Here is a 21,374-nt window from a genome sequence, read left to right on the forward strand (position 1 = left end):
AAATTCATAAAGCAGACACAGCTCCACTGACACCTTAAGTCCTTCTTTGATCTTACCTTCTCTGGGACCACTAGTTGGAATATGTTTCCTGGAAAATTTGAGATTATGTCAAAAAGAAAATTTTCCGATCGTCAAGCTATTTAATACACTGATAAAACCTGAAAGTGTTGGTGCCTTTTTAACAGTTATGAAACACTGTAAATGTTTACCACACTGCTATTGCTATTCTTAAACGTTAACACTGTTTTTATTCAGTTACAGCTGGGAAGAGTCACTCGTGTTCAAAAGCACCGGAAAATCCTGAGGGCTGCAAGAGATTTGGCTTTGGACACTCTTATAATAGAATATCGTGGGAAAGTCATGTTACGACAACAATTTGAGGTCAATGGGCATTTCTTTAAAAAGTAAGAACGTCATTTGTTGAGCATTGAGGGCTTGCATGGTTCTGACTGACGAGTCATTCAAATAAGCTCGTGTTGTGTCTGTTTGCTGTTGGTACAAAAGGACAAATAAATCTGCAAAACATGTATGTACACTAGTGATGACTCCTTTCCAAGCCCAGCATTCCTTGCTTTTTGCTTACTCATTAATGAAAAGCAGACAAGTCTGTAGTGTTTGCTACCTTAGGTATTGCAAATGACTGTTCCTTATTGAGTCAGTGTATACATCACATTTGTGGGGTGGCCCTTTTGTTTGTGTTGAGAATTACAGGAATTTTAATTATATCCCTAGACCATATCCCTTTGTGCTCTTCTACTCAAAATTCAATGGTGTAGAGATGTGTGTCGATGCTCGTACTTTCGGTAACGATGCTCGGTTCATCAGAAGATCATGTACACCAAATGCAGAGGTAAGCTATCTTTAGCAACTTCCCTTTCAATGGAGCCATCAAAGGACACATTTACTGAAGAAACAATCTGAAAACTTCACCCAGATAAAGGTCTGTAGCTAATAGTTGTATGATTTTTAATGCAGAGATGAAAAAGTAAAAGTGTGGTGCCTTATGGAGATGGAATAAAGACAAGAAATAGGTTTTCTTTAGAGAGGACAGAAATGAAACAAACAAACAAAAAAAAAAGAAGTAAAACAGACTGCATAAGAAGTCTATGAATTGAACTGGAAAAAAATTAAAATGTCATGTGGTAATAGTTGTCGTTAACTCCAACTAAGCCATTTGTCTTTGCTGTTGTGGGAAACAGTGGTAAAAATTTGTAAACATTTCTAAACTTCATTAGTCGATGTATTCACAGTAAGTGCAGTAAGGTTAACACAGCTTTGTTTGCAGGCTAAGGAATTTTTAATTCTTTAGCAGAATGCAGATACTTTTAACAATAAAATAATAGTTTCACCCTGATATCTAATATCATTAGACTTTTCTATTTTGAAGAAGTCTAACAGATTTGTTCACTAGTGTACTATCATGAAGTGATAGAGGTAAATAAAATAACAGATTACTCAAAATAGGCAGAAATTATTTGGGTCATGCTTTTCCCATTTATAGAAAACTTGGTTTTAGTTTTGAAGGCAAACATAATGATGTCTTGTTCATATAGGTGAGACACATGATTGCAGATGGGATGATTCACTTGTGTATCTATGCCGTATCTGCTATCACCAAGGATGCAGAAGTCACCATTGCATTTGATTATGAATATAGTAACTGGTAAGACCTCAGAAATTTTTATAAGCATAGATGGCCTTAATATTAAAATTGTTTTCAAATCTTGCCCTCCCTTTTTTTAATTACTGGTTTTTTTGGCCAAGAATCTGTTTGATCCTACTACATAGGAGGTAGAAGCAAGTGGATCTGTATGAGTTTTAAGTCACTAAGGCATTCCAGGCCAACCAGGCCCTGTCTCTGAAAGAAAAATAAAAGCAGTAGGGAGAAAGAACTAGTGGAGGTTTGTTTTCTTCCAGATTCTGTGCTGCGTAGGTTAGAGATAGACATATACAGAAAAACTGAATATATTTTAAAAGTATTATACCAATTCTAATTTATTCAATAATAACATCAGAGGAAATTTTTATACCAGTGTTTCAATAAAGTGAATAGTTAGTATGCCATAATATTCTGTTTACAAGAATACTGAGATATTTATGGTTGTTTCTTTGGCACAGTAATTACAAAGTGGACTGTGCTTGTCACAAGGGAAACCGGAATTGCCCTATACAGAAAAGAAATCCCAATGCTGCAGAATTGCCACTCCCACCTCCTCCTAGCTTTCCCACCATTGGAGCAGAGACCAGACGTAGAAAAGCACGGCGGAAAGAGCTGGAGATGGAGCAGCAAAATGAGGTTCCAGAAGAGAATCATGACCCACAACCACAAGAAGTTCCAGAAAAAGTAACTGTATCCAGTGAGCATGAGGTAATCTCTGTAACCAAGTCAGGATGGCCTGATCCCATGTGTTGTTTCAGAGTGCTATACTAAAACATTAACTGCTATTATACACATCAACATGAATATACTGATTTAGATTTTCTTTTCACTTTATGATACTCAGAACCATGAGCAAAGCCAGGTATAGTGGCACACTGCTCCAGTATTCAGGAGACAGAGGCAGGTGGATCTCTGAGAGTTCTAGGAAAGCCCAGGCTGATGTACAAGGAAACCTTGTCAAAATATAAAGAGAGGGAAGGAGGGAAAGGAAAGGAAAAAAGAAAAGAAAAAAAAAAAAAAAGAAAAGCATAAGACCTGATTCAGAAAGAAAAATAATAATATCAAAAACCATCCTGTTAGGGCCTGGTAAGGTGATACTCACATAGAATCCCAGCCTCTGTAAGGCTGAGGCTGGGTGCTTAAGAATTTGAGGCTAGCTTAGGCAGTATAATAAGTCCCTGTCTCAAGAAACATACAAACAAAAATATAGCATCCTTTGACTCATAGATCACATAAGGACCTGGGCTTAATTCCCATTGTAGAGCATAGAAAGAAGTGGGGAGGTAGTGATGCCAGAATAAAGCAGGTTGATGCTCAGTGTTTGAATATGATCTAATAGTGCTTCTGTCTTAAAGGAAGTTGACAATCCAGAAGAAAAACCAGAAGAAGAAGAAAAAGAAGAGGCTACAGACGACCAGGAGAACTCTGCTCAGAGCAGAAGGGTAAGTCCTGTCCAGTAGATGTCTCTGTACTTTCCTAACGCTGAGGTTTTGCCATAAAGTACGTTTCATTACATATAGGCATGCTCACAGTCGTTTATGATAACTATCTGTTAGTGGCTTTAAGATACTTCCTTCTAACAACTGGATTTCCCTAAAACTTGGTGATGAAGACCAAAGTTTGTTGGCTTAGTTTTCTTACTTTGTTTTGTGTTTTTATATTAAAAACTAAAATCAAGAAGAGCTGCTGATAGCACAGTTGTATAGCAAGCACAAGGTCTTGAGATCGATCCCAAATCACTGGGAGAAGAGGGAGATAATCAGCACTGTTAGCCCTCTATCCCTGTGACAGAGATGTCTGTGAAAAACAACTTGGAGGAGGCCAGGTTACGCAGGTTCAGGTCTGTTGTCTTCATTGCTTTCGGAGCAAGCAGAAATAAGACGGTAGGAGTCCACTGCAAAGGAAATCTGCTTACCTCGTTGCTACCAGGAAGCTGAGAGGAAAAAAACCAAGAGGCCAAAGATGGAAGAGTATATTCTATACTCTTCCATGGCACCCAGTGGCTTGCTTCCTCCAAGAAGGTGCAGTTCCTGGGGTCTCCACAACCTCCCAGTAGCACTTATCACATGAGTTCTGAGCCTTTAACTAAACTTGAGCCTTTGGGGCACATTCATATCCAAACTGTAGTAATTTTTTTTTTTTCAGATTGATTGAAAACATTTGCTAATTGTGTTCATTTGTGCTTAGAAAAAATTTAATGACAATTTACTTTGGTTTTGAGCTCAGAAAGTAGGACAGAAATTGCTTGTCGGTGCTTTATGCACTAAAATGTGTTGAGGTAGCTCACCTGTTTTAAAACTTTGTCTTAAAGTTTAGTGATGCATATGCTATCTTAATAATACTTTGAATAAATTCTTGTAAACCCCACTAATTTTACTTCTGAAATAGCTTCTGGTTGATGCTTTTTTTATTGTTGTTTTTAATACTTTCCTACCCCCAGACTCGAGAAGACCGAAAGGTTGAAGCCATCATGCATGCTTTTGAATCTTTAGAGAAGAGAAAGAAACGGCGGGATCAGCCTGTAGAACAGAGCAACTCGGACATAGAGATTACTACTAGCAGTTCAGAGATAGTAGTTGGAGAAGAGACAAAAACTGCAGCCCCTGAGTCTGAAGTTAGCAGCCCTGTTTCAAATGTTGCCATCCCAAGCACCCCACAGAGCACTGGTGTGAATACTCGGAGGTCTTCCCATGCTGGGGTAAGAGGGAAAGCTCTGAAAAGTCCTGCGTATGCTAATGTCAGTTGTCTTTTTCTAGAATGGTAGAAGTTAGTATTTTCAACATTGCTCTGTATCAGAATAAGCAAAGCTATTTTGATCTCAACAGCTGGTTTGTGGGATGCAGAGAGACAGGTGAGGTCAACGTTTGAATGACAAAGTCCCTTAGCACTTAAGTGTCTCCCAGATAAGCACTGTGATAAGTTCATAGAATCCTTTCGTTTGGGAGAATGCATACTGAACATGAAGGCTTCACCTAGCTCAGTCTCCATCCCTAAGGAAAGAAACCAAATCTTTGGGTTTCTCTCACTGATTTTCTGAATAGCTCAGGTACATGACTGACCTTCCAGGGCCTTCTCAGGACTAGTGTTTAACATAGAACTCCTTGGTGTAGAAAAGAAACAAGAATTATCTTGCCTAAGAACCTTAATATTAGGTACCTAGCTTTAATTGGCTTTTGGCCTATTTTATTTTATACATGTTTATTAGAAATAGAATTAACCAAGCCAGATGTTTGTCTATGGTCTATTTAGGTAATAAAGTCTATAAAATTTTTTATCTTTTTTTTTTTTTTTTTTTTAATTTGTTTTGTGACAGGGTCTTCCCATATAGTCCTCCTGGCTGGCCTGAAACTTGCTTTGTAGATCAGATAAACCTTAAATTCACAGGGTCTGCCTGCCTCTGGCCTCTGCCTCTGCCTCTGCCTCTGATTCCACCTCCTGAATGCTGAGATTAAAGATAGGTGACTTGGTGCTAAGTTCAGATTTATTTTTATATTTATGTGTGAACAGACAGACAGACACACCTTCTTACATGTATGTATGTGTACCATGTATGTACCCTACCCACAGAGGCTAGAAGATGGGATTGGATCCCCATCTAAAACTAAAACTCCTAGTTAGAGGAGTTTGTGAACACTAAAAACTGAACCCCGGTCTTTGCTGCAAGAGCACTAAGTGGTGTTAATTAGGGATTAATCTTTCCAGCCTCAAGGATTAATTGAAAATCCTTTTCCCCCCCACCATTATCATTTAGAATACTTTAAATAGATAGAAAACTAAGAAACAGGTAAGACATTTCTGATGCTAGGTGAGAGGTACCTTGTCTAATCCTAGTACTAGGCAAGCTAAGGCAAGAGGATTGTAAGCTAGAGGCCAACCTGTCTGCAAAGGAGAAGAGAAATTTTTAGTAAACATTTGGCCTTGATATTGTTACAGGATGTAGCTGCAGAAAAGCCAATCCCCAAACCACCTCCAGCTAAGCCTTCTAGACCCCGACCGAAAAGTAGAATTTCTCGGTACCGGACCAGTTCAGCCCAAAGACTAAAACGCCAGAAGCAGGCCATTGCACAACAGGCAGAACTGTCACAAGCTGCCTTGGAAGAAGGAGGAAGTAACAACTCAGTAACTCCTCCTGAAGCTGGGAATACAGACAGTTCAGGAGAGAACAGACAGTTAACAGGGTCTGACCCAACTGTGATATCAGTTACTGGATCCCATGTCAACCGTGCTGCATCTAAATACCCCAAAACCAAAAAGGTAAGCGACGATATAAATTTCATATGGTAAGGAGTATCACAGTAAAGCAAGAGGGCCTATAATCCCCAAGGAAGAAGTAATCTTAGAATTATTAGATTGAACATTCTAGGTAAAAAGTTGTTTGTGCTGGAAGCTGAAACCATCCTACTTATTTTTGTTCACTTGATTTTAGACAGAACTTAAATCACTGGTAAAACAAAGTATTTTTATCTTCCTTTGTGAGCATGGAAAATGTAAAGGAAGGATACCCTTATACTCTGAATGCTCAGCTCATCTTCACTATGGTTGCTGATCTGTTCTAGTTTTAGGTGAAGTTTGATTTGTGAACTACACTACTGCTTCTGGCAGCTGTTACAAATGCAGTGATAACTAATGGTTTTTGTTTTGTTTTGTTTTTTAAACCTTTAGTATCTAGTTACAGAATGGTTAAATGACAAGGCAGAGAAGCAAGAATGCCCTGTTGAGTGTCCTTTGCGTATCACCACTGACCCAACTGTGTTGGCAACAACCCTGAACATGCTACCGGGTCTTATTCATTCCCCATTAATTTGTACCACCCCCAAACACTACATTCGCTTTGGCTCACCCTTTATGCCCGAGAGGCGTCGAAGGCCCCTTCTGCCTGATGGCACATTCAGCTCCTGTAAGAAGGTATGTGCCTTTCTGTCTGTCTCTATCTATCTATCTCCCCTTCTACCTCCCACCCCTTCCCCAGGTGTGTCTGTGTGTGTATACCTGTCCATGAATGAAAATATGTTTAATATTGTAGGGTGCATATAGTTGTAGCATATTTTACATAATTGTCTAGATAATTCGAGAATCTCTAGATAACTTTGTGAGTTTATATTGTGTTGTTAAACATGGAAGTAGACTCTTTAGAAGTCACTGTGGTCAAGTTGGAATGTATACCGCATTTTTTGGTGCTCAAACTTGTGACTGTTTGTTTACCTGTCCATACCTAGAAGCTTTTTCTCGTTACTGAGAGCACAAGGCAATTGATGGGATGGGATGCTGGTTAGCATGGTAATTTGTGACTATTGTATGTTGGACCCCAAATAATTAGAGAACAGTTATATTCATAAAAGCAGATAAGATTGTGGTTGTAACTATATAATCAATTACTATTATTTCTTAAAGGATTTTACACAAAAAATTATCTTAGAATTTTATTGGACAATAACAAGACTTATTCCCTGCCTTTCTGGGACTCTAGTTGTTGTTTTGGGTCTAGCACCAGCAGTGTTTGGTAGTTGTTTTGGGAATGCACTTTATTAATTCCCACATTTGTACACATGTTCCAAGGGTGTCTTGGGAATAGATTGTTCTTCAAGCCTATAATGCTCTTCAATGTTTTCAGAAACACAGAACACACTTTACCAGCTCTTCCTTTAGGTAGGGTTCTTTTCCCTGGACCACCCTTTTCCCTGATCCTCAGATCAGGATTCAGGCTGCCGCCCTCATTGTCTGGCATTGCCCTCTTCCACAGGCATCACATACATGAGGATGCTGCATGTAGTTTATTTGATGTGATGAAGTTTCCAATTCCAGGCAGGTCTTCCCTGATTCCTCCAAACTTAAAAGATTTTTTTTCTTTCCCCAAGATCGTAAGTTACTTCTTGGGGACAGGAATATAACAGAATGGCATGGCCTATTGAAGGGGAGCAAGGAAACAGGAGTCTGCATAGGGAAAGGCAGTGCTGCTGAGTCAGTAGTACATTGCAGAAGCCTAAGTAGCACGTCCTATAAAGTATTGCACTTACTTGGTTTGTGTGGTGAAAACTCCCAAATGGAAGATTTTCTGAGAGATTTGATTTCAAGATCCTTGTCAAAGGGATTTTGGATGATGCAGTAAGTAACTTGGTGAAATAAGTAACAACAGTAGAAAGATTTTGAAAATCTGATCACTGTAGGAATTTTGTCTAGGTAATGAAGAGCTGGGTCTCTAGGGAATTCACTTATACCACTCACTTAGCTTCTCTTGGACCTTGTATTTATCAGAAAAAGAAAATGGTTTGTTGTACAAGAACACTATTACCCATGATAACCAGGTCCGATAGTCATGTTACATCGTTCAGAAGGCCAAGACAAGGGTGTTATATCACTAGCCTGGGCTGCAAAATCTCATCTCAAAATCTAGAATGGCAAAACAGACTCAGTCTACCTACAGAATAAACATTGTTGAGTTCTTCAGTAAGAGTAAAACAGGAAGCTGATGTGATGGCTAATTAGGCAAACACTTGAATTCTATCCCTTGACTCATGTAAAAGTGGAAGATGACCTGTTGATGCAGTTGTCCTCTAACATCCACACCAGCATGAAATCTGTAGTCCCCTGCAAAATAATGATTTCTTAAGATGTAATATTTAAGTAATAGCAGAATCCTAACTGCTTTTATGAGGAGTGTTGAGAATTAGAAAGGACCCTGTCTCTCCCTAAGGCTATATACTCAGTTTATTATGGGAAGGATATATTCTTCAGTGGTAAGAGGCACTGCACTGGTAAGATACTCTTGTGAACAACCCAAATAGAAACTTTGCTTATTAGGTTTAAAAATAAGAAAGTAGAGTCATTGGTTATAAAAGGGAAAGATTAGAGTGAATGGGAGAGGAATAAGAAAGAATGGAAAGGGCATAAATATAGTCAAAATACATGATATGTGTATATAGAAAAGTATGAGACCCATACTATGTGCTAAGAAAAGCAACTTTTTTAAAAAAAGAATTATTTATTTTATGTATGTGAGTACACTGTAGCTCTCTCCAGACATCAGAAGAGGACATCAGACCCCAGATGGTTGTAAGCCGCCATATGATTGCTGGGAATTGAACTCAGGATCTCTGGATAAGCAGTGTTAACTGTTGAGCCACCTCTTCAGCCCCAAAAAGCACTTTTTTTTTTTTTTTTAAAAGACAGTTTCTCTGTGTAGCCCTGGCTGTCCTGGAACTCACTCTGTAGACCAGGCTGGCCTCAAACTCAGAAATCCTCCTGCCTCTGCCTCTCAAGTGCTGGGATTAAAGATGTGCACCACCACTGCCCCGCTCAAAAAACAAATTTTAAAAAGAATATTGGAATGTAGATAGTCTGTAAAGCATTTTTATCAAGGCAGTAAAATCAGGTTGTAAAATCTATTCTGATGTCTTAAGAAGAGTTCCTGGGGGCTTTGGAGAGATGCCTCATCAAGAACACTTGCTGCTCTTGCAGAAGACCCAGATTTGGTTCCTAGCACCTACATGGTGGTTCACAACTGCTGTAATCCCAGGTCCTGAAGATTTGATGAACCAAGCACATACATACATACATGCAAAACGGTCACATAAATAAAATTAATCTTTTTAAAAAGGAGCGATTGATGGTAATTTAGTAGGGATTAATGTAAAGATCGTTATAAAGTGAACTAACATTTGAAATGCCTTATTGGTAATTATACAGAATTGCAGTCTTTTTTTTTTTTTCCTTTCTTGTTTGTCGAACTAGCAGAGAGCCAAGCTAACAAGCTTGTGTAAAAGTATAACCTACATAGAAAATGTATTTGCTTGAGCTTTTGTTGTTGTTGTTGCATTACTATGTATAGGGGGAGGTGATTCTCATCGGGTCAGGGATGTCAGAGAACAGGTCTGGAGTCCATTGTCTCCGACCTTTATATCAAATTGAGATAATCAGGTTTTGCAACGAACATTTTTACTTAATGAGTGTTCTCACCAGCTGTCTTTGAGTCCCTTTTATCTGGCTATATTTTGTATTTTGTTTGTTTAGTTACTTAAAGTATCAAAATAATCCAGGCTTATCTGTATATCTACATAGAATAGACTGACTTGAGACTCATGGAGATCTGCCTGCCTCTATCTCTTGAATGCTGGGATTAAAGACATAGACCACAACACTTGGCAGTTATATATGTAGTATCTCCATTGGCAACCCATAGAAAGAAATTGAATTTAACTGAATTCCACATTGCATTCTTCAAGACTGTGACCAGTCTCATACTTAGTTGTTTCCCACACCTCCTTTTTTAAGCAGGGCTAGATATCCAGCCATGGTTCATCTACAAGCCGGATAAGCAGCACTTTAACCACCGAGCTATATCTTCAGCTATGCATCAATCACTATTTTTAGAAAGAGACTATCATAGCAAGGCTGCCTCATTAAAATTAATCTTAAAATTGTTATGGCCAGTGATGTGGCTCAGCTGGAAGAGTGCATACCATTCCCAATGGTGTGTGTGTGGGGGGGGGGGGTCCTCATAAAACTTAGAGTAGCTGTGGTATAGATTTGTTGTCTTAGCCTTGGGACAGGTGGAGGCAGAAAGATCAGAAGTTTGAGGCCAGTCTCATAAGACCACCTTACCCTCCCTTCCTAAAACCCCTATTTACATTGGAATTCAGTTTAAATTGCTGCTTTAATATTTCCTGAAAAAGGGCTGGAGAGATGGCTCAGTGGGTAAGAGCACCCGACTATTCTTCCGAAGGTCCAGAGTTCAAATCCCAGCAACCACATGGTGGCTCACAACCATCCGTAACGAGATCTGACTCCCTCTTCTGGAGTGTCTGAAGACAGCTACAGTGTACTTACATACATATAAATAAATAAATCTTTTTAAAAAAATTTTCCTGAAAAAAATCCAGATTAGATTATACAATATAAACATTTTGTGGGTGGGGCAAACCTTTTTTTTTTTTTTTTTTTAAGCTAGAAACCTGAGTCAACTTTTTCTTGGGTGTGAGCATTTTACCTGCATATGTGTAAGTGTTGCCACATGCATGCCTGGGCATTCAGAGGCCAGAGTTGAGTTGGAGTTTGAGGTGGCCTCTATATGGGTGTCAGTAACCAAACTTAGGTCCTCTGCAAGAGCAACATGCACTCTAAACCACTGAGCATTTCTCCAAAGAATAGTATATATTCTTACTAATAGACAGACCTACTGTTTCATATATCATTAGAAAAACCTCCTAAGTTAAAAGCAGTATAGGACAAGTTTGTGTCTATATGTTTATACCCAGATTGTTCATTTGTGAGGACATTTATTAATCTTCTAGGAGTGTCTAAATTTAATTAATTTGAGATGGATAGACAGACACAAATAAATTCATGTCTCCTGGGGTTTTTTTGTCTTTGTGTTTGTTTAAAGATTTTTTTTTTTTATATGAGTACACTGTAGCTGTCTTCAGACACATAAGAAGAATGCATTGGATCCCATTACAGATGGTTGTGAGCCACTATTTGGTTGCTGGGAATTGAACTCAGGACCTCTGAAAGAGCACTTAGTGCTCTTAACCGCCGAGCCATCTCTCCAGCCCTGTTTTGTTTTATAATAAACATGTGAGCCTTTAGTCAGTGTCCCTTTGTGTTGTGTATAAAGTCATTTGAACATATGTAAAGGATCTTTGGTATCAAGATTGCTTAGAAAATTACTATTGTTTGCATTATTGCTTTATTTACCTTTGAAGGTTTGTTATAATTTGTTCCTTTAAACATAAACATACTGCTAAAATTAGCAGGGGAGAGGTGAGTAATAGATAAGTGAGTGGGTATATTTAAAATAGATAATATATTCAAATGCACTTAAATCATTAACGGAAGACGTTAAAAGTTTGGAGTGTTGAAATCATTGGCTACTGTGTATAAACCAAGTCTTTTTGTCTCTGGATCAGAAATGGGTTCAGAAACTTGCCCTAAGTGAAGCATCTCTAGTAATGGGGAGAGCTTGTTTCCTACTAGGTCTTTACATTCCAAAGCTTAGTTATTCCACTGTTCTCCTCCTTTCAAAAATGCCTCACCTGCCTTTTAGGCCTCCTAAAAACTTTTCAGTGTATTTTACAGAAAACAGAATTGTTTTCAGACTTATATATTTTCTAAATAGAATTTGCATAGGTGAACAGAATAGGAATTTGAAAGTAATCTTTTATCCATAGAAAGAAGTGGTCATGTTCCTTTTTTTAATGAATCTTAAATATTGTTTAAAAAAAAAATGAACGTGAGGACACATAAAAAACGGTTACTTGATTTGACTCTGTTTAGCCTTAGAGACAAGACTGGCAACATCATCTCAATGTCCCATCTGCTTTTATATAAGCTCTTTTTTTTTTTCTAGTCTTAAGATCTAGAATATAAACGCTTATATGGCTTTCTTACACTAAAAAGATTTTAGTGTAAGTGGTTTTTCCTTTTCTCTTTTCCTTTTTTTGAGGGAACTATAGGAATCTCTAATTTGAGTTCCTGTCTTCTGCTCTAAGTGGAAAAATAAATTGAAAATAACCTGTATATAATATAAATTTTAAAACTTGCATATTCATAACTAAGGATTTTTCATTTGTCTTTCCAGGCTAATATCCCCTACCCGTGAGAAAGGGCTTTAGACCAAGATGACCTCAGAGGGTCTGTGCTTTTGATGACCTGTGTGTTAAGACTCTGTGTAAGAGAGCATATCACTCTTGGTCTTGGCTTTTTAGACATCTTGTCATGTTCTAGAACATTGATGTGATTCAAATGATTCTTAATTTTATTTATATTTATATATACATATATATATATATATATATATATATATATATATATACACACACATACACATATTCAGTTACCTCTCTTTACTTTCTCCTTCAACTTAGTAAACCACAGATACTTATGTAATCGACAATTTTTCATAGTAAAATTTCCTTGAAGGCTTCCCAGGTTCTAATTAACCACTGGCCACAAATCTCCTAGAACTACTCTGTTGAGAATATTTACTGATCTATGTTCTCTAAAGGTATAAAATTGTACTAATTTACCTTTTCCTATTTGGAGACAGTCTGTCTAAAACTAATGTTTATCAAAATTGGAAGTGTCTTATGTCAGGATAGGAGAGCCACAGAATGGTGAGCAACTTACAACTGTGTGTCTTTAAAAAAAAAAATCACAGATAATAATTTCTTTTCCATAGAATCTTACCTTGTGATTTTTGTAAACGTTCTTATTTCTCATCCATCTAGATTACACATTAGCAAGTAAAAAAAGTAAGTGGAGAGAATTCTTGAAAAAGTTTTTCCACTTTTTAATTTCTCCAGAACCTCTTTTTTTTTTTTTTTTTTTTCCTTCTCTCCTCAGTGATTTGCAGTTACTGGGTACAGACTACTTGAGATAGGATCCCACAGCTTTGGGAGCTTTGCCTAGTAGAAAACTTGACTGTGGTGGGTGGAACTTGGTTGGTAGAATGCCTCTCTTGGTCCAGTCCCTATCACCACATACATAAACTTGATATTGTGGTAGAAACCTACCCGGAGGATGAAGCAGAAGCATCATTATCAGGGTCATCTTTAGCTACTTAGGATGTTTGAGGCCAGTCTAGGTTACATGAGACTATTTCAAAACTAATCTTCATTAAAGAGAAAGGAAAGACCAGCCAAAGATAGCCGTGGCTGCACAGGCCTGACCCTGTCGAGAACCACTATGAAACTGTGTGAATATATTTGTATTGTATTTCTCACCAATTAATTTGTAATGATCTGGTTAGTGCACTGAAAATAGATATCTTTTAAATGGTTATTGAAAATTCTCTGGGTTTTCCCTCCCATTGTAGCGCTGGATAAAGCAAGCCTTGGAAGAAGGGATGACTCAGACTTCATCTGTGCCCCAAGAGACTAGAACACAGCACCTATACCAAAGTAATGAGACTAGTAATTCTTCTAGTATCTGTAAAGACAATGCAGGTACGTATCTGATCCTTTTCTAAATTTGATAAGAACAGTCATCATTTGAGGTTCACAGTGAAATTTTCAGTGTTGGTTCTCTGATATAAAAACAAATAGTGTTTTCTCTAAATAGTTAATTTACATCTGTCTTTACAGAGGAAGAGAAAGATCTCGAGTCAGGGATCAGTTTTCCCAGGACGACAAAGAAGGAACTAGACAGTGTACAGATAACAGCAGAAATGGTTATAAAAAAGGTTAGATAACGTTTAACGTAGTAAGTTTAGGAAATATTTATTTGTATTTATAAGGGGAGACAGAAGAAAGTGGTGGAACACTTTCAAGGGGAACAATTGGAACTGTTAAGTGGCTTGTTGGGTGGGACCTGACTAAAGGGGCAGGAAATAATGGCATCCTTGAGGAATCATTGTTGTTTTGTTTTTTCAAAAGAACTTGCCTCCCAGAACTATAAAATTTCTGAAATAACATGACTAAGTCATAAAGATATGAGCCAAATGGCTATGAAAAAAAAGGATCTGATCATTGTCTTTTACAGTGTTCTATTTCAGGCTTCTAGCTGAAATTATTGGTATATTGACTTATGATATCTGATTTGTTTGTTTCCTTATTAGACAGGGTTTTTCTGTTTAAGCTGGTATCAAACACCCTCTCTGGTACTCAAATTCAGATCAGTTTTCTGAATATTGTATAATTAAAAAATGCCGTAACTGGATACAATGATACTTAGAATCCTCGTACTTGGAAGACAAAATAAGACAAGAGGATTGCTGCAAGTTCAAGGCCAGCTTGGGGCAAAAAGCAAGACCCTCCCTGTCTCAATAGGAAACAACAACAAAATTTACCAACACAGATTAGTTACTAAAACTCACGTAGTTTTGCTTTGGTTTATTGGATGAAGAGAGGTGTTTGTGGGTTTTTTTTAAGCCACCATTTTTTGACTTGCTGAGTATTTATGAAGCTGAATTTAAAAGAATTTTGAAAATAATTGCTTTATATTAAAATTCTTTAGGTTTTAATCTGTTCACCTAATGAGACAGATTCATTCGGGTTTAGTTTAATAAAAATTTTAAGGCAGCTTTCAATTGTGTCAACTTACTGACAACTTTAAGAATAGCTGAATTAGACTATGGTGTGTGTGTGTGTGTTGCACACATATACAGTTGATTTGGAGAACAGACTGTATGTCCTGGCTGTCACACACTCAGAGAGAAGTTGTCCTTGTTACCACATACTCTCAGTGGAATAGAATTAGCACTGTTAGTCATCAACTTGTATTACATTTCTATTCTCCTCTCTAGCAAGCTGTGAGAAACATTGTCAGAAAACACCTTGCCCTTAAGTATCAATATAAACCAAAGAAAAGCATTACATAAAGAGATCAATGGTACAGAATTACTTTGTTGAGTTTTAAAAGTTTTGTTTACAACAATATGGAGGAAAGTTGATGAAGAAAGTGAAGAGATGTGTTGACACAGATAAAAAAATCAAATAGACCTTTATTTGAGGTCTAGCTCTCTATCCTGTGTGATGTTACTAAATGTCTTTGAATTTCACCTGTAAGTGCCTGCTTCATAAGGTTAATAAGAAATTGAATAATTTTTACTAAGTGCTTAGTTCAGTATCAGACCCATATCTGAATTATGGCTGTCATTCTACATAGAATACTCTTTCTTGTCACATATGAACTACCTAGATTAAAGATGATAAATTCTTCCACTGGTGTGGTTGTGCTTAATGTGTGCGATACCAGTAATCAAGACTGATAGAAAAATCTTGGTTTTCAGGCCAGTCTGGGCTGTATAGTAAGGCTATCACAAAAGGAAAAGTCAAAGGATATTAAAAGATAAAATTGAATAAAAATAAGATGTATTACCATTGACATAAAGAAGAGATCAGATATTCATTTGTAAATAACATGAATATATCCCTAGAAATACCTTAATAATCAACTGAAAAATTCAGAACTAATAACAGTTGAATAAAATCCTTGGTTAGAAGCAAATATCCCTTAAATACTTAAGAAAGTGAATGAAAACAGGTTTTTCTCATCCTCATTTTTAGCAAAGCTAAGAAACTACCTGAGAATTTTCATACTTGGACATGTGATGCAAACTATTATTGAGAAATACTTTGCAAGTTTGAGTATAAAGGAAATTCTGTATTCAATAATAGAAAGAATAACTGATATACATCCATATTCTTTCTACTCCTATGGTTTCCTAGAGCCATCTTTAAAATTTTGATTTTAAGTTTATCTAAAATTTTTAAAATAAACCTTGGAAGGGTAATACTAAGTGCTGAAAATACACACCTAGTTTTCATGTGACACTAGTGGCTCTACGGAACGGAATAGCTAGACTAGGCTTTGAAATAGGGACGTGGTAAATTGCTCTAAAAAGAAAATTGCTTTCTAAAAAAAGTTTTCAGTTACTTGGGAGACTGTAAAGTGATTGGATCTTTTGCCAATGCAAATTCTAAGTGAACTCAAATACTTTTTCTTACAATTTTTGGGGTTCTTTGTGCTGTCCTGGAACTCACTTTGTAGACCAGGCTGGCCTCGAACTCAGAAATCCGCCTGCCTCTGCCTCCCGAGTGCTGGGATTAAAGGCGTGCGCCACCACGCCCGGCAGGTTTGTTTCTTGAGACAGGTTTTCACTATGTAATCCTGGCAAGCTTGCTTGCCATCTTCCTGCCTCACTCTCCTAACTGCATGTACCACCACACCCAATATCTTAATTCAAATAGTATTAACTCTTGTTTCTGTGATCATGCTGACTTTGAGTTAATATAGTAAGAAAAGGATTTTCAGTAAAAAATAATATATATATATATATATATATGTATGTAATATATATGTAATATATAAATATATATAACAATATTCCAATTGTCTATTCAGATTCATTATGTGCTTTAAAAATTTATTCCTAAGCTCACTAGTTCTAGATATTGTACAAGATATAAAAACCAAATTTTTAGGTACAAAAATATTTATAATTACTAGTAGCTCCAAGTTATATTTTTATATAAAATTTTATAAAATAATTTAAATGTTTTAAATTATAAAATTTTATAAAATTATATTTAGGTATAATTTTTTAAAGCCAGAAATCTAACTGATAAGAGAGTAATAGAAATTGTTATTTGATCTTTGTTCATATATAAGATCCTGATAGTTTACACTGACATTGGCATTTGTAAAAATTGAGTGTGCGTGTACTTGGTGGGAGGGTGAGCGCGCGCGCACATACGTTCCTGCTCACTCCCACACATTTATACACTTGATATTTCATATAGGTTTTAGAGGATAACTGACAGAACCTTCTATCTTGTAGGTCTTGAGAATTGAACTTAAGTAATCATGATCAGCCTTACCAGCAAGCCTTCACTTTCTGAGCCATCGAATGGGCCCTTTTAATTTGTATTATTAATTTGAGGTTGTTGCTCAATGATAGTACTTGCCTAACATGAGGAAAACCCTTGGTTTGATTTCTGGTTCCACAGTTTTTTAAATAGTTTACCTTTGTTTTATCAAATTGATTTAAGACCACAAAAAAAGGATAGCATTACATGTAAATTAGATTTACTTATCTTCTTGAATCTTGAAGAGAACTAAAGGATAATTATATGACCTGTTCTCTCAAAACTATAAAGTTGGCTTGATAATTTGTTTTTTTAACATTTGAAATGGAGAGAAGAATGTAACAGCCATTCATGAATTTGATAATAAGTTGTCATGCTTATAATTTTTAATGAATTTATCTTTAATATGAGCTCTCAAGCTAGGCCTTTGATCACAGCACTCGGGACAGAGGCAGGCAGATCTCTGGAAGGAAGCCAACCTGGTTTACAGAACAAGTTCTAGAACAGCCAGGACTTCAGAAACCCTGTCTCAGAGGGGTACAGAAGTAAGCTATTCAAAGCTAAGAAAATGGCTTAGTGGGCAAGAACACTTTTTAAGCCTAAGGACCTACATTTGAACAAATTGAATTCCCAGAATCCATATTTAAAAAAGCCAGGCATGGATCCATATTCCTGTAATAACCACTTTGGGAGGCAAAAACAGAGCTTGCTGGCTAGCCAAAATAGTGAGGTTCATATCCAGTGGGAGACTGTCTCTAGGTACAAAGTGGAAGCACTAACATAGAACATCTAATGTCCTCTGGCTTCTGCATGTACTGGTACACTACCGCACACACATATGCCACACACTACCAAAATTAAAAAACAATATGTGAATTATCAGGTTACTCCACTGTTTTATTATTATTTAACATATTCTGGAGTTTTTAGCTATAAGCATACTTGCCACTTCCAAAGGGAAAGGATGTGTAAGTACTAGTAAAGAGGGGTGGCTGTCATCATATGCAAGTAATACAGTTAGATTCCTAGAACAGCTGAGAAAATTGGCTGGAACAGTATGTAAACATTTCATTATAACATTAAGATGGACAAATGGAGAGATATGTCCTATTCACAATAGTATAAAAAGTGGAGAACACCGGAAACGAAGGCTCTCAGGAGGAGGGAATCAAGGCTTGAATAGCTAAAAGAAATCATGCATAGTCATTGGTGAGGGTGCTCTCTCCGAGTTATATTACCAAAGTACTGAGATTAGAGGGGTTTTCTTATAATTTGCACATGATTGTCTAATTATTATATTTCAATGATAAGAATATTGTGCTAGTCTTTCCAGAAATATTTTGGATAAATAGAGTGGGGAACATTTCTTAGCCAATTTTTAAAAAGACAAAATATCAGTATTGCTAGATGTGGTATGTGCCTAGAATGTAGTACTGGAGAGGCTGAGAAAGAAAAACACAAATTTGAGGCCAACCTAGGCAACATTACAAGACTCTGTCTCACCAAAAAGGGGTGTGTGTGTTAATATTAATTATATATTATACGAGAAATAGAATAACTTTCAGAAACAAGGCTTGTATATTTAAAAACCAATAGGAATAAGCTAGTGGGGAGAGCATTGTAGCTCAGTAGTAAAGTACTTTCCTAAAATATACAAGGACCAAAAAAATGTATAATAATAGTCTAATGGAGAAAAGATTCTTTTTAATTCAGTGAAGAAAGATAAGAGTTGTTCAAAGGTAGTAGGCATTTGCTACTAGAAAGGTGGGGTAGGAATCAATGCCCTAAAGTTAATTGTGTAATACTTCTTCCTTAAGAGTTTAAGTATAATTTAAGGGGTCAGGGGGATGACTCAGTGAGTAAAAGTGCTTGCTATTCAAGCCTGAGGAATTCAGATTCCAAACCATGTAAGTGTGACTAATCCCAGCACTGCTGTGGCAAGACAGTGCATAGGCCAGAGGAGCACAGGACAGCTAACCTGGAATACGGTGTTCAGTAGAGGCTCTGCTCCAACAAGGAGTGCACCAACTCTGGTCTCCACACTTTACAAACATGGACACTTTTTTTTTCTTAAGTGTAAGTTAGGGAAGGAATATAACTAAGTGGTAGAGTGCTTACACAGCATGTGTGGTTGTCCCTCAGTTCAATCCTCAAACAAGATAGTATTGGTGCTTTATACATACAGTCCCAAAACTTGGGAGACTGGCAGGAGGATCACCAACAGTGAGTACTGTTGCAGCCTAGACTGCATTCTGGGCCACAGTGAGAGACCAGTCTCAGACACAAAGCATAAACATACTGACTTACAGACAAGTCCAGGTTACATCTTTTTTGTTGTTGTTGTTTGTTTTTTTGTTTTTCGAGGCAGGGTTTCTCTTTATAGCCCTGGCTGTCCTGGAACTCACTTTGTAGACCAGGCTGGCCTCGAACTCAGAAATCCGCCTGCCTCTGCCTCCCGAGTGCTGGGATTAAAGGCGTGCGCCACCACGCCCGGCTCTAGGTTACATCTTGAGACCTCAAAAAAAAAAAAAAGTGGGGGCCTGCTGCCAAGCCTGACAACCTGGGCTCAATCAACCCTTGAGACCCACATGGTAAAGGAGAAAATCAACTCACCAAGTTGTTCTTTGACTTCCAACTACATGGCATAGCCTGCATGTATGGCACACACACATATACACACACACACACGAATAAAATATTTTTAAAAACTAAAGAATTAAATGTTAAACCTAAAGGTTAAAACTAAAGGCCAATGGGCGGTATTTTCGTAGTTCAGGGATAGAATTGCAAGTTCGTTAGTTAGATTCATTCTGCTAATTAAAGCCATTAAAACAGACAATTAAAAAAAAACATTTTTAGATTTAATTTTTGTATGTGAGTGTTTTGCCTATACATATGAATGTGTACTACATGTTTGCTTGGTGCCCATGGAGTTCAGAAGAGGGCATTACATTTCCTGAAACTGGAGTTATAGATGGTTCTGAGCTGCCATGTGGGTGCTAGCAATTGAACCTGGTTTTTCTGTAAGAGTAGACAGTGCTCTTAATCACTGCCATCTCTCCAGCCCTGTTAAATACATTTTTAAAACAAACTAGCCAACGGTGGTAGCACAGGTCTTAATCCTAGCACCTGGGAGGCAGCACCCAACCTGGTCTACAAAATGAGTTCTGGAACAGCCAAGGCTACACAGAGAAACTCTCTTAGAAAAGCCACTTTAAAAAAGAGAGCCTGGGGCTGGAGAGATGGCTCAGTAGTTAAGAGCATTGACTATTCCAGAGGTCCTGAGTTCAATTCCCAGTAACCACATGATGCCTCACAACCATCTGTAATGGGATCTGATGCCCTCTTCTGGTGTGTCTGAAGACTGTGATCATGTACTCATATACATAAAATAAATAAATCCTTTTTTAAAAAGAGAAACTGAAAAGGTCAATTTATAACTCTTAAAAACTAGCATACTGATAGAGTGTGAGCTAGACATTGCAAATCATTCACACAGTAAATACAGAGATAGTAAGCATGTGTAAGTGTGGATGTACATACATGGAGATCAGAGGAATTGATCAGGTATTTTGTTGTTCATGCTGTTTTGAAACATTGTCTCACTGAACCTCCATTAGGTTGGCAGCCAGCAAGCTCCCACCCCAGCACTGGAGTTACAGGCTAAAGTGCAGCTATAGCTGGCCTTTCGTGAGTATAGGTGATTCAAACTCACATTCTCAAGCTTGTTCAACTCCCACCTTAAAGGAGAGAGAGGAGAGGGAGAGGAGAGACTGAGAGAGAGACTGGAAAGTCCTGTAGTTGTCCTAACAAATAAGTAGAGAACAGTTTTTTATCATAGTAGACTCAACAATTGCAATACAGGAAAATACTTAATAATTCAACATAGGTTAAATTTTGGCAATATTAATGTCACATACCCATTTTTTAAAAGATATCCATAAATCAGGTGTGCTAACACATGCCTATGACAGGAGGATGCTAGTTTGAAGCCAGCCTGGATTACATGGCCACTTCAAGGACAGCTCAGTTTACAATGATAGGATCCTATTCAAAAACATGCTTACCACCAAAGAAAGAAACTTATAAAACTTTATTCACTAACAGAAATTTCTGGGAAATCATTTTAATTGATGTATAATGGGTAGCATGGGTTTAAATGTATGAGTTTGCATAATCTTGAAGTATTGAGGCGGGGTTTTTAAAAATGAGTGTGTATGTTAATACATATTTGACAACTATACCAAAAAGAAATAGCAACGACTACCAACTGACCTTTAGGCAGTCGCTGGGTTTGTTGAGTATAGCATGTTAAGTGTTCATTGAATATCAAATATAGATCACATTCATTTGTGTAGTAATTCCTTCTAGTTTTCCTACAGTAATACACAAAATGTATTTAACAGTTACAT

The 21,374-nt window shown here is 37.2% G+C and overlaps 1 protein-coding gene across 9 annotated transcripts in view; it reads left to right on the forward strand.

Annotated features, from left to right (window-relative positions):
- Setd5 (SET domain containing 5) overlaps positions 1-21,374 on the forward strand; it is a 75,079-nt gene that overhangs the window by 36,261 nt on the left and 17,444 nt on the right. For 8 of the 9 annotated variants that reach the window (XM_021164228.2, XM_021164230.2, XM_021164226.2 and 5 more), the window contains 9 exons: positions 256-404; positions 733-850; positions 1,554-1,663; positions 2,119-2,368; positions 3,016-3,102; positions 4,101-4,358; positions 5,594-5,914; positions 6,323-6,565; positions 13,470-13,599. In XM_021164228.2, coding sequence (XP_021019887.1) covers positions 256-404; positions 733-850; positions 1,554-1,663; positions 2,119-2,368; positions 3,016-3,102; positions 4,101-4,358; positions 5,594-5,914; positions 6,323-6,565; positions 13,470-13,599 — 1,666 coding nt within the window. The remainder of the gene's footprint in view (positions 1-255; positions 405-732; positions 851-1,553; positions 1,664-2,118; positions 2,369-3,015; positions 3,103-4,100; positions 4,359-5,593; positions 5,915-6,322; positions 6,566-13,469; positions 13,600-21,374) is intronic. The other variant, XM_029478739.1, reaches the window with a different exon arrangement.

Source organism: Mus caroli, chromosome 6 (assembly GCF_900094665.2).
Source record: "Mus caroli chromosome 6, CAROLI_EIJ_v1.1, whole genome shotgun sequence".
NCBI lineage: Eukaryota > Metazoa > Chordata > Mammalia > Rodentia > Muridae > Mus > Mus caroli.